At 35.7% G+C, this 13,082-nt stretch overlaps 1 protein-coding gene across 2 annotated transcripts in view; it reads left to right on the forward strand.

Annotated features, from left to right (window-relative positions):
* Positions 1 to 8,333, forward strand: part of ZDHHC17 (zinc finger DHHC-type palmitoyltransferase 17) — an 89,512-nt gene extending 81,179 nt beyond the window's left edge. For both annotated transcript variants that reach the window (XM_030323282.1, XM_030323283.1), the window contains 4 exons: positions 350 to 433; positions 1,681 to 1,838; positions 2,528 to 2,622; positions 5,428 to 8,333. In XM_030323282.1, the coding sequence (XP_030179142.1) occupies positions 350 to 433; positions 1,681 to 1,838; positions 2,528 to 2,622; positions 5,428 to 5,566 (476 nt within the window). In that variant the 3' untranslated portion in view covers positions 5,567 to 8,333. The remainder of the gene's footprint in view (positions 1 to 349; positions 434 to 1,680; positions 1,839 to 2,527; positions 2,623 to 5,427) is intronic.
* Positions 8,334 to 13,082: the final 4,749 nt, after the last annotated feature.

The raw sequence follows: 13,082 nt of genomic DNA on the forward strand, positions 1-13,082 counted from the left end.
GGTCACGATCTCGCGGTCCGTGAGTTCGAGCCCCGCGTCGGGCTCTGGGCTGATGGCTCAGAGCCTGGAGCCTGTTTCCGATTCTGTGTCTCCCTCTCTCTCTGCCCCTCCCCCATTCATGCTCTGTCTCTCTCTGTCCCAAAAATAGATAAACGTTGAAAAAAAAAATTAAAAAAAAAAAAAAAACATTTATTTTCCTGAGGAGCATTTAATCAAGCAGGTAATGTATGTGTTTATTGTCCAAATTGTATCACACCTTTCATGGCATTTGTCTATCCCCATCCCCAAAAGGTGTATTTCTAGTTGTTTTTTCTTAGCTGAAAAAAATTGCTTCTGTGTTGTTCTTTAGGTGCAGGCAACCATAGATACTTTATGGGCTACCTATTCTTCTTGCTTTTTATGATCTGCTGGATGATTTATGGTTGTATTTCTTGTGAGTACAATTAGCTTTTTACCTTCTTAAGACAATTGTATACTTTTGCGTATTACCATGTTAGCAAAATATAATGGTGATAAGTCTTTTAACTAAAAATTAACGGCTTTGGACACCTTACTGCACTGAAGCATAAGGAAAAAACAGATATAGAACTATAAACATACTCAACATATAGCATAAGCAACAGAATTATAGTTAATTCTGAAAAACATGTTAGCCTAATAGGCTTTGCAAAGCTTCTGGGTAAAATACATCAACATTTTTCACATCACGTGCTTGCCTTACTCTAGTAGCTTACAGATTTTGTGACTGTGCTAGTTGCTCTTCCTTACCAGACAGTTGGGAAAGTACAGTGAACTTCACACAGAACTTGAAATATTTTGAAAAGTAAGGTGTAATTATTGCCTACTGGAGAATATTAAAAGTTACTCTTTTAAGAATAAATTGCCATTCACTTGATCATATGGGTATAGAGGAAATGATGTTTTTGTTTTGTTTTGTTTTTTACATTGAGAACATGGTTTGAGAAGGGTTTAAATGAAGATGTTAGTTGCTATGCTTCAGGGCTTGGTGGTACTTACCATAATATATATTATAGCCTGGCTTAAAAATAGGACTTGGAAGGATGATTTCCTAGTCCTCTTCTCCCACAGATATTAAGAATAATGTCTGTTATTGCCCTGATGAAAAAGGAGGCTACTTCCTCAAATAGAGATTAATGGAGAGAAATATTTGATAAAAGATCTTGACCTAACTTTTGGCCCAACACACTAGAGAGAGAATACGGCCTAAAGCAGCAGTAGTTTTTATGGCAGCAGCTCTCAAAGGAGGAGACTTTTGTTTTGGAAAAAGCCCCTCTCACGGAGGTGATCTCATTGTATTTATTATATGTTCCCCCCCAAAAAAATTTTTTTACTTATATGCATGTCACCTTATCTCTGTATAAAGATGTTAATCATTATATGTAGGCAATGCCAATCAAATAAAAACTATACTATTTAAGTACAGTAGTTTTTTTGTTTTTTAAGATTGCTGCTTTGTCCATTTCTATCTTTGCTCTGATTTTTTCACTGATGTAGAAAGGGATTATTTAGAAGTATAAAAGTATAAACAATTTGTATCGAAAGTTATTGGTTAAATCTAGACTTTTGGATCATGTTTTCTAAGTGGTGCCTCTTGCAGTTGTCTTCGTGAGGTGGTTGGATGATTACTGAGTAAATGTGAAACTTCTGTTCTCATTTTAGACTGGGGACTCCACTGTGAGACCACTTACACCAAGGATGGATTTTGGACATATATTACTCAAATTGCTACATGTTCACCTTGGATGTTTTGGATGTTTCTGAACAGTGTTTTTCATTTCATGTGGGTGGCTGTATTACTCATGTGTCAGATGTACCAGGTATGTGCAAGTACATGGCTGCTTCTTTAGTGTGCTGACAACTCTTAAAACTCCATTCCTTGTTGAAAGATAATAATGCATTCTGTTTCCAACCAATCCAGCTTTTCAAGGATTAAAATTTTCCACTTAGTTTCCTTCCTCTTCCTTTACTCTTTACTTTTCCTTTCTAGCTCCCACTCTCCCTCCTCCTCTCCTTATAGTATGAATTTTTTTATATTATGAATTTTCAATACTACTTGTGACAAAATGTATTTCTGTTGTTCCTGATTCAGCTATATCCATTTGGATATAGGTGTGAGTTCAGATCGATGATGCCATTAGTTTTGTGTTTATTCATAATGTTTTATTACCTACAAATATCAGTATTTATTCAAGAGTCTTTTTTTAAATTAAGGATTTTTTTGAAAGCTCTTTTTTAAAGGGGCTCATGGAGAGGTGGTCTGTGTACATAGTGTCCATCTCTCCCCAAGCCCAATGCCAAATAACCTGTGCTTTAAACATTTTTCCTGTTTAACTGGCTACTTTTCACCAGAGTCAAAGTGATACCATGTAAACAAGCTTGATAATCTCCTAATGGAAAAACAGAAACAAATTTCACCACTTTTTCCCCCTTGAGAATTAACTTCTTTTACATTAAAACTTATTTTCCATCAGAGGGAGTTAATGGTTTGCTTTCTCTTACGTCCTAGATATCATGTTTAGGTATCACTACAAATGAAAGAATGAATGCCAGAAGATATAAGCACTTTAAAGTCACAACAACATCTATTGAAAGCCCATTCAAGTACGTACATGTTTATAAATTTAATATTTTATTTTGGCATATAAAATTCCTTACTAAGCAAACTTAGCAAATATCTAGTGAATACATCAAAGAGAAATATTTTTTTTAGGTATGTCAATAGGATATGAAACAGGGAATTTTTCTTTTGGTTAGCAATATGTAAAATACCTTAGAAATCCTACTGAATTCTAAGATTTCTGCCAGATATAGCATTGGTTAGTTTACCATAACTTTAGAATTCATCACATTAACTGCATGTGAATTTGTAACATTTTTTTTCTTATTTGCACAATTCTAACTCTATTGATCTACTAACATTTGGTGTAAACAGAAATCTTTATACATTAACATTCAGCTTTAACATTGCCATAAGTTTTTACAAGTTTTCACTGATAAATGAATGTATCCAGAGAATTGAAATATGATTTTTAAAATATAATCAATTGAAATTTGTATATAGGGAAATTTTCTAGACTCTAGGGCAGCTGCTTTTCAGTGTGAATTATTTTATTTGTCCTTTGAATGACAGAAAAATTTCCATAGACATAGTTTTATTTTATATTTCCTTTTTTTAATTGAGGTGTAATATATAACATTTCAAATGTACAACATAATGATATTTGTGTATCTTGAAAAATGACCAACACCGTAAGTCTAGCTAACATTTGTCACCATACATAGTTACAGAATTTTTTTTCTTGTGATAAGAACTTTTTAAGATGTGTCTTGGCAACTTTCAAATATGGAACATAGAACTACTAACTGTAGTCACAATGCTGTGCATTATATCCCCATGACTTATTAATTTTATAACTAAGTGTGTACCTTTTGACTCCTCTCACTTATTTTGCCCACACCACACCTGCAGCCCTCTGAGAATCACCAGTCTATTCCTTGTGAGCTTGGTATTGTTTGTTTAGATTCCATATATAAGTGAGATTATATGGTTTTTGTCTTTATCTTTCTAATTAATTTCACTTAGTCTGAAGCCCTCAAAGTCCATTCATGTTGTCACAAATGGCAAGATTTCCTTATTTTTTATGGCTGAATAATATTGCACGCGTGCGTGTGTGTTGTATGTACATACACATACCACATTTTCTTCATTCATCCATCAGTGAACACTTACGTTGTTTCTATGTCATGACTGTTGTAAATAATGCTGCAGTGAACTTGAGGGTACATATATCTTTTCAAATTAGTGGGGTTTTTTTTGTTAGTTTCTTGTTTTTTGTTTTTTGAGGTGTTTTGGTTTTTTTTTCCCCAAATACTCAGAATTGGAATTGCTGGATCATATGGTAGTTCTAGCTTTAGTTTTTTTGAGGACTCTACTGTTTTCCTAGTAGCTGCAACAATTTAACCTTCCCACCAATAGTGCATAAGACATCCCTATTCTCCACATACTCACCAAACTTGTTAGTTCTTGTCTTTTTGATACTAGCCATCCTAGCAGATGTGAAGTGCTATCTCATTGTGATTTTGATTTGCATTTCTTTGAAGATTAGTGAGCATCTTTTCATGTATCTGTTCGTCATCTCTGTGTTTTTGGAAAAATGTCTGTTCAGATCTTCTGCCCGTTTTCTAATTGAATTGTTTTTTTCTTTTGAGTTGTATGAGTTCTCTTTGCTCTTGAGTTGTAGGAGTTTTTTATATATTTTGGATATTAATCCCTTATTGTATATGATCTGCACATACTTTTTCCCATTCAGTAGGTTGCCTTCTCATTTTGTCGAGGGTTTCTTTTCTTGTACAGAAGCTTTCTACTTTGATGTAGTCTCACTTGTTTACTTTGCTTTGGTTTATATTAAAAAATTCATTGCCAAGATCCATGTCAAGGAGCTGACCACCTATGTTTTCTTCTAGCAATTCTGTGGTTTCATATCTTGCATTTAAGCCTTTAATCCAGTTTGAATTAATTTTTGTGTGCGGCATAATATAATGGACCTGTTTCATTCTTTTGTGTGTAGCTGTCCAGTTTTCCCAACATCATTTATTGAAGAGACTATGCTGTTCAGTAGTTCAGATATATAGCTCAAATAGTTCAATATATAGTTCAAATATATATGTATATATTTAATTTTACATTTAGTTTGATGCTGAAAAGTAGTAGTTTCCTAATTATATGAAGTATTTAAAACTTTTGATTTTTACTCAAGCTACTTGGCCTTCAGTTTTTTGTGATGCTATTAATTATTGCATGCTTCTGGAAAGCATACAAACCGTTAAATGAAAGCAAAAATAAGGGAGTTGGGTAGTTTTGAGAATTCTCCCATAGGGACGATTATTATCTAAAATGGAAAACTGTGACTGCTTTTCCAGAGGTATTCTTCAAGTCCTAAAATTCCCTGAACTTACCCTTGACATTTCTTTTCTTAAATTGTTACTTTTAGGTACATTGCCAGATTCATGCTGTTTGTAATCATTTTGCCTTTTACTTTCTCAATTTTGGATAGAGTTTGTCTCCTTGCCAAAGAGCTGCCCATCAAGGAAGAGTTTTATAAAAAAAAAATTACATAGGACACAGGAATGAAAGAAATGCAGATTTGAATAACTTTAAAATATAATTGTGTAACCCATTAAATTAACAAAAGAGAGAAGAAAAATCAGTGTTGGCAGAACTATGAAGAAACATTAATGCATATATATTTGGTAGAGTTATAAACAAACAGGTTCTTTCTGGAAAGTAACCTGAGTTTTTAAGTTTAGAAAAATATATATTTAACACCAAAATTAAATTAAACTCATATATCAAATTATTGTACTAATAGGCTTTTTCTTTTTCTTTTTGTTGGGGGGATATTTTAGCCATGGATGTGTAAGGAACATTATAGACTTCTTTGAATTTCGATGCTGTGGCCTCTTTCGTCCTGTTATCGTGGACTGGACCAGGCAGTATACAATAGAATATGACCAAATATCAGGATCTGGGTACCAGCTCGTGTAGCAACATCTTTATCCTATGAAGCATATTGCTGAGTGGTGCCTGAAAATTGTGTCTGTCCGTGTCTCTCTCACACTCGAATCCACATTTTTGAACAATAGCATGCTATACGTAGGGCTAACAGTGGATTTTACAGTCTTTTTTTCAACACTTTATTAACAAAAGTAAACATGGACAGAGCACACTGCCACTTCTGGGAAGAATAAAGATCATAAAAAGGAATTTTAATGGTTCGTAATGTGGGAATTCACAACATACTCAACTTTTTGGTTTTGTTCTCATAACATTTTTCACAAAGAAAGAGTGAACTTATTCTGAACTTATTCTGTTGATAGACATGGTATACTGATCAGAAATGTTCAATTCTAGCTAAAACTAAATTTATGTTTTATGGCTAAATTTTATGATGCACTCTACTATGACTATTGCATTTAATTCCAGGAGAATGGTCTCAAATTGATTCAGACTAGTATTATGTACATTTTAGAATGTACATGTAAATACTGTGATCAAAATCATGTGGTTTTATTAGGGATCTACTGTAATGTGTCTTCAAGGGCACGAGAAAATAATGTTCACAAGAATATGTGCTAACACTATTTTATTGCCATCAGCTGTTGCAATGCTGATATATTTCTAGTTCAGTGAAATAATTTGTAGTAACCTTGCTCTGAGGTTTTATGGTCTGATTAATAAAGCACTTGCATGAGTATAGTAAGTCATGTTATTTTGTTCAAACTTAAAAGCCCTACTAAGTGCATGATACACCTCATAGAATACTAGCACATACTATCCAGTAAAGCATAAATTAGAATTTAATTTGATGTGCAAACAGTCCAATTTTTAAGAGTTGAGGTAATTTCAAAGCAGAACAAATAAGTTCATGCAAAATTCTCAGTAATAGAGATAAATGGATATACTTCTAGAATTCTGAGCTGCGAAATAAATTGTAAACAAAATAATGGAGTTTAGCTAAAAATGGAGCATGATCTCTGTACATATAGCACATGTGAATAAAAGAAAAGCTAATGGTATATTCTGGTTTTTAAAAAATGACCTATCAGAAAGAATTTAATCCTCAAGATTATTTCAATTTCCCCAATATTGAATGTTTTGAGGTTTGTTAATGCTGTCTGAAACCATTTCAGAAAGATCTTCTTTGTTAAATGTGATGCACTGATCAATTTTTGTTGCAGCATTTCCATACTCTCACGGTGAACTATTAGTCACTGCTTCCATAAATATTGTTTACAGAGTGAGACTTGGTTTAGTCCTCTTAAGTGCTGTAGCAAACTGTGGTTCGAGCAACCTGTGGGAAACCTGTGAGAGGGAATGGGCTTGGGGGAGGGTGGGGAAAGGGTGGTCAGACTGATGACAGATCCTAGACCAGTGTAAAGATTGTGTATCTGTATATAAATAATTTATCAAATAGTTTTCTCTTTGTGTCTGTATGTGTTAGTGTATTCAAAGCTGCTCATTTCATTTTATCCAACCAAAAAGAAAAGGGAGATAACCTAATGAGCTTCTAGTGATGTTCAATATTGCTGTTAATAGGCATTATACCCTGCAAGTTCCACTGCATGTCTGAAGCTTGGTAAAATTAGTATTCTCTGTAAAATGCAGATTACAGGTATTAAAGCAATCTAGTGGTATACCCGCCCCTTGCCTTAGTAAGAGGAGCAGTGAAAATGTATATAGTTGATGTTCAGTATTTCCAAGTACCATTTTTATATAGTAGTTTCTTTGACCATAAGTCACACATCAGAAAGATTACCTTTAGTGTATTTGAGTGTTTTAATATTAGAAAATTGGCATACGTACTTTATTTTTGAAAAGGGAAAAGATGGGTGTGGGGTGGCAATAGCATTGTGCCATTTTGTCATAGAATGTAAAAAATTGGTTAACTTTACAAATGTCTCTGCTAGTTTTGACTACTAATTGGGGGAAATTTTAGATAATTTTTAAATTCAAAGTTATTTATAAAAGGCTAGAATTTGTTTTAATTTTTTGTATTTTGAGCCACTTCACGTGAAGACTCGGTTGCAATTTTTATTGGATACATTTTTATTAACAGTCGAATATAATGGTGGTATTCTCAAGAGTTTGGATAAGAGTGTTGTTACCATGTTCTTTCTTTGTGGTACAATATTCTTTTCAGTGCAAAAGAGATGTCTTTCAGTTCAATAGAAAAGATACTCTAGATACAGAAGTACGTGGAAAATACTAGCAATGTTAATGCTTTCGTACTAACCATCTCGCAGTGCCGGTAAGATCTATAGTTTAGAGATGGTCAGGTGGTCAGATAGCCAGGAGCCAGCTATGCAGCAGTGTACTGTACCGTCCGTTTACTTACTTTATAAGTCATGTGTGTGGAACCAGCTTAACCCAGTTCTAAAGTTGTGTATGAAGGAGACCCTTTGGGGAATAGTTCATATCAGCTTAATTGGATACTTATAGCAAATAGGAACTTACTTCTCAGCCCGGAACATGAATTACTTCTTTGGAGTTTTTTTCCTTCACATTTTTGTTCCCAGGAATTTATTTGAAATATTAATAGGCATAAAGCAGTATCATTATACTTAAGCTATGGATATTTTTATTTTATATTTTCTTTATTTATAACTGTGCCAAGTATTATTTTGCTACTTACCGTGTTACTCTGTGGAAAGAAAAACCTGTAAAGTGTTTAATAAATTAGCTCTCCTTACATAAATTAAATCTGTTAAAATTTTGTAAAATATTAATCAGAATAAATATTGACTCTTAAGCATGTGTTTGTTTGTTATTTCGTTCAGTTCACTTCAAGAAATTGACGAGACACTGGGTAGTGGTAACCTATTATATTGAAAAGATTATTATGTATATTTGTATCTGGAACCACTAGGATTCAAGTGGGAGGACTAGAAATTAGCAAAAGTAAAAGGTGGTGGTAGTATTTTAAAAAACTCTAATCCCATGTCTATGTATATGTATGTAATTAATACTTTTTAAGTAAAAAGAAACTTTTCTTTAAGAATTTTGGATTCCATAGAGTAATTAGGATCCTCAAGGACTGTATGAATCTCCAAGTTTTAAATCTAAGTATTATCTAGAGACACTGTGGTAAAATTTTGGAAAAGGAAACCTACCAAACATTGATCTCAGTCACTTGAAAAGCTATGCATCATAACTTCTTTTTTGGGGAATTTAAAAAGGAGAAATTGTGAAGGTGCCTTTTCCTGCATGTGCATGTCCACATGATTGTTTATGGGTTGAGAACCCAGTGGTATTAAGTATTTTCAGACTGGAATAATTAATACTCATTTCATAATTATTTTATGATGTTTAAAGTAATGCTTCCAGAGCTGTGTAGAGCTCAAGGAACAATATTTTGAACAAGTATAAAAATAAAGCAAATTCTGCAACAAGCCATCAATTTTCATTCCGGGTATATTTCTCCCCTTCATTGTTGACTTACATGGATCTCCCAGCCCTTCCCAAGATTGGTAGGTTGTACCAAGATAAGGATACCAGATTCTAAGAGTTTATAGAGATAACTGGAAACAAGTGGTATCTATCAGGACAAGAAATCTTAGCTTCTTGTCAAAAAGTAAATCTTCAGTTTCATAAAGTTGTTGGTATTAAGAGTTACTTATTAAATATCTTTGTGTGACTTTACAAAATGGAAAGTCTGTAATTCCAAGTGGGATATTCAGAATGTTCCTTTATCGGGGTCAGCTAAGTCACAAACTCCAGGAAACCAGATGTGCCTTTTAGAAAACTTTTTGCCTTTGGAGTATGAATTTTTTGCTTGGATAAATTTTACCTGAACATCTGTCATCAGACATTTACTTCGATTGAACAATACGTTTTAGGGGCGCCTGGGTGGCGCAGTCGGTTAAGCGTCCGACTTCAGCCAGGTCACGATCTCGCGGTCCGTGAGTTCGAGCCCCGCGTCGGGCTCTGGGCTGATGGCTCAGAGCCTGGAGCCTGTTTACGATTCTGTGTCTCCCTCTCTCTCTGCCCCTCCCCCGTTCATGCTCTGTCTCTCTCTGTCGCAAAAATAAATAAACGTTAAAAAAAAAATTAAAAAAAAAAATATATACGTTTTAATAGCAGTGTTTCTAGTACTCCAAAAGAGGGACTGTTTCCATTCAAAGCATCAGAAAGCCTCATTGCTGCTGGCTTGCATCTGTAGGTTTACAGTTTTCATCAAATTTGAAAATTTTCAGTTATTATGTCTTCAAATATTTTTCCTTTTCCCTCCCCCACCCTCAGGAAACTATAGGTACACATTGATTAGGCAACTTGAGATTGTCCTACAGCTCACGATCAGTTCATTTTTTATTTTTGAGAGAGCACGGGGAAGGGCAGAAGGGGAGGGAGAGAGAATCTTAGACTCCGTGCCCAGTGCGGAGCCCAACGCTGAGATCATGATCTGAGATCATGACCTGAGCTGAAATCAAGAGTTGGACACTTAACTCTGAGCCACCCAGGTGACCCAGTCAGTTCACTTTTTAAATTCTCTTTTTCCCCAGTATTTAGTTTGGATTGTCTTCAGGTCTTTAAGTTCACTTAAATCTTTTTCTGTCTAGTTTAGTCTATTGTCAATACTATTTAGGCATTTAGGGGATTTTTCATCTCTGACATAGTTTTCACCTACAGTGTTTGATTTAGACCATTTTTTATATCTTCTGTCTCTGCTGTTTTGAAGATATGGATGGAGTACACTTATAATTAACTTTTTATTTTTTTTTTATATTTTTAAAAGTGAGAGTGAGTAAGCAGGGGAGGAACAGAGAGAGAGGGAGAGAGAATCCCAAGTAGGCTCTGCTCTCAGCATAGAGCCCAGCATGGGGCTCAGTGTCACAAACTGTGAGATCATGATCTGAGCCAAAGTCAAGAGTCACCCTCAACCAACTGAGCCAACCAGGTGCCCCATAATTAACTTTTAATATCCTTACCTGCTCATTTTCACATCTATGTCAGGTTGGGTTGGTTTTGATTTTTCCTCATTGTTACAGGTTGTATTTTCCTACTTCTTGGCATGACTAGTAATTTTTTTTTTCTTTTCAAATTTTTATTTAAGATGACTAGTAATTTTTGATTTGGTGCCAGACACTATGAATTGAGTACTGGATATTTTTGTATTCCTACAAAAATTGCAGAGCTTTGTTCTGGGATGCAGTTATTTGGAAGCTTCAGTTATTTCAGATTTTGTTGTTAGCAAGATTGGTTAGGCAGGACCGAGCAATGTTCAATTTAGGATTAATTATTCCCCATTGTTGAGATGAGCAAGAGCAATGTACTCCATCGAAAGCCCCAAGAATTGTGTTTCCCCGTGTCACTGGTGGCAATGAACAGGAACTATTCCCAGCTCCATGTGAGCACCAGACTTTGTTCTAAGTCTTTCAGTTGCTTTTTTTCTCTGGTCTTGGACAGTTACCTCACAGGCGCTATCAGCACACGGCTGAAGACTTGCAAGGTGGGGGGTGGGTTGTCCTCTTCATGTCTGTGGAGTTATTTTTCTGTACGGCTCTCTCAGGTCCTTTGAAATCTAGCTGCGTTGGCCCTTCTGGACTCCACTCAGTCTCAACTTGGGGTGCCTCCCAACCCCACCTGTGTTTTCCCTCCTTGCACTACAGCTGTAGCTTGGAAACTCTCAAAACTAGTGAGACTGCTAAGCCTAAGACTGATCTCATTTCCCCATCACTGTTCTTTGTTGCCTGTTGTCCAAGGCCTGAAAACTTTTTTTTTTTTTTTTCCGATGTAATTTGTGGTTTTGGTGTTTCAAGTGAGAGGGTAAATCTGGCCTGTTATTTTCATTTTGCTTTAAGTGGAAGTCTGAGTTAACACATTTTTAAAAATTTTGTTTTAATTTCTGATACAGAAAATATTGGTAGATGTAATTGATCATAAACAATAGCTCCTTGGGTTCCTCAACAATTTAAGAATGTAAAGGGGTCCTGAGATTTAAAAAAAAAAAAAAAAAAAAAAAAAAAAAAAGTTTGAGAACCAGTGGACCAGATTCCCAGTGCTTCTTTTAATGTTAATGGTTTCAGGGGCGCCTGGGTGGCGCAGTCGGTTAAGCGTCCGACTTCAGCCAGGTCACGATCTCGCGGTCCGTGAGTTCGAGCCCCGCGTCGGGCTCTGGGCTGATGGCTCAGAGCCTGGAGCCTGTTTCCGATTCTGTGTCTCCCTCTCTCTCTGCCCCTCCCCAATTCATGCTCTGTCTCTCTCTGTCCCAAAAATAAATAAAAATGTTGAAAGGAAAAAAAAAAAAATTAAAAGAAAATGTTAATGGTTTCATGTGCAACTAAAGGCTCTCGAGTTAAAACAGACTTCTCAACCACATGCTCTCAAGGCCTTCATTACGCTAGTGTGTCCTGTGAATCTACAGCTGTGTGTGTATTGATACAGATTGGTAGCAGCAACACTTGCTAAACTTAACTGATCCTGAAGATTTTTGGGAACTAGAGTTCCCAGCCCTCCTCAAATATACCAAACCACCACAAGGGACTGAAAACATCCCAGTTGGGTCACTTTAAAAATAAAAGTATTTATTTACCATTCAGCACTTTAATAACACATTTGGATTACTTTTGGGCTACCCTGTTGACTTATTCCAAATGATGAAAGTGATTCCTCCCAGAACAGAGCCTAAACAAAGCCAAATTTCTTCTTCCACTCCTAGAACCACTGGTAGCTAATTTTACATTTTGGGGGGAGCTGTTTGTTATGGCTCCCAATTTAAGAATAATTTTGAGTAGGTTGTTTATTGGGTAGAAACCTCAAATTAGTAGGCACCTGGCAGCTTTGTTTAGAGTAATTTCCTTTCAGATATCTACTAATATCTCCAATATAATTTGGGAACCTTAGTAGGTATGGGAAATGTTGGTTCTGTGTGGGGAATGGTTTAATATTTACATTTGGGTTACCTGTAGCTACCTAACCAACCTCTCAAAAATTTAGTGGCTTAAAATGGTGTTTTTGTTCACAGATCTCTAGTTTGCTCAGGACTCAACAGGAATAGCTCACCTTGTTCCACTTGGTGTGGGCTGGGATGTTCAAAAACCGGGGACTGGAATAATCTGAAGGCTCACTCATGTCAGTTAATACTGGCTGATGGTCGAGATCTCTCAGTGGAGGCTATGGCTGTAATACCTCCATGTGGTTTGGACTTCCTCAGAACATGGCAGCTGAGTTCCAAGATTAAACTTCCAAAGGGAAAGAGGCAGGCAAAAACCATTGCCTTTTCTGACCTCGCCTTGTCCATCATATTGTGCTAAAAATGAGTCACTAGGTTGGCCTTTATTCAGAGGGAGGGGAATTAGTCTCCGTGTTTTGTTGGGAATGTCAAAGAATCTGTGGGCAAGTTCTAAAACTACTACATACAGATTTAGAAGTTATTCCATAACTGTTCTTCAATTCAGCCTATCTTCATTTATGGTTTAGCTTCCCCAGCCTGCTTAACAAAGAGGCCTTCCCCTCTCCCACAGTGGAACTTGTCTTCTAAGACCACGTGAGGTGCTCAAGGCTA

This window comes from Lynx canadensis, chromosome B4 (genome assembly GCF_007474595.2).
Source record: "Lynx canadensis isolate LIC74 chromosome B4, mLynCan4.pri.v2, whole genome shotgun sequence".
Classification (NCBI taxonomy): Eukaryota; Metazoa; Chordata; class Mammalia; order Carnivora; family Felidae; genus Lynx; species Lynx canadensis.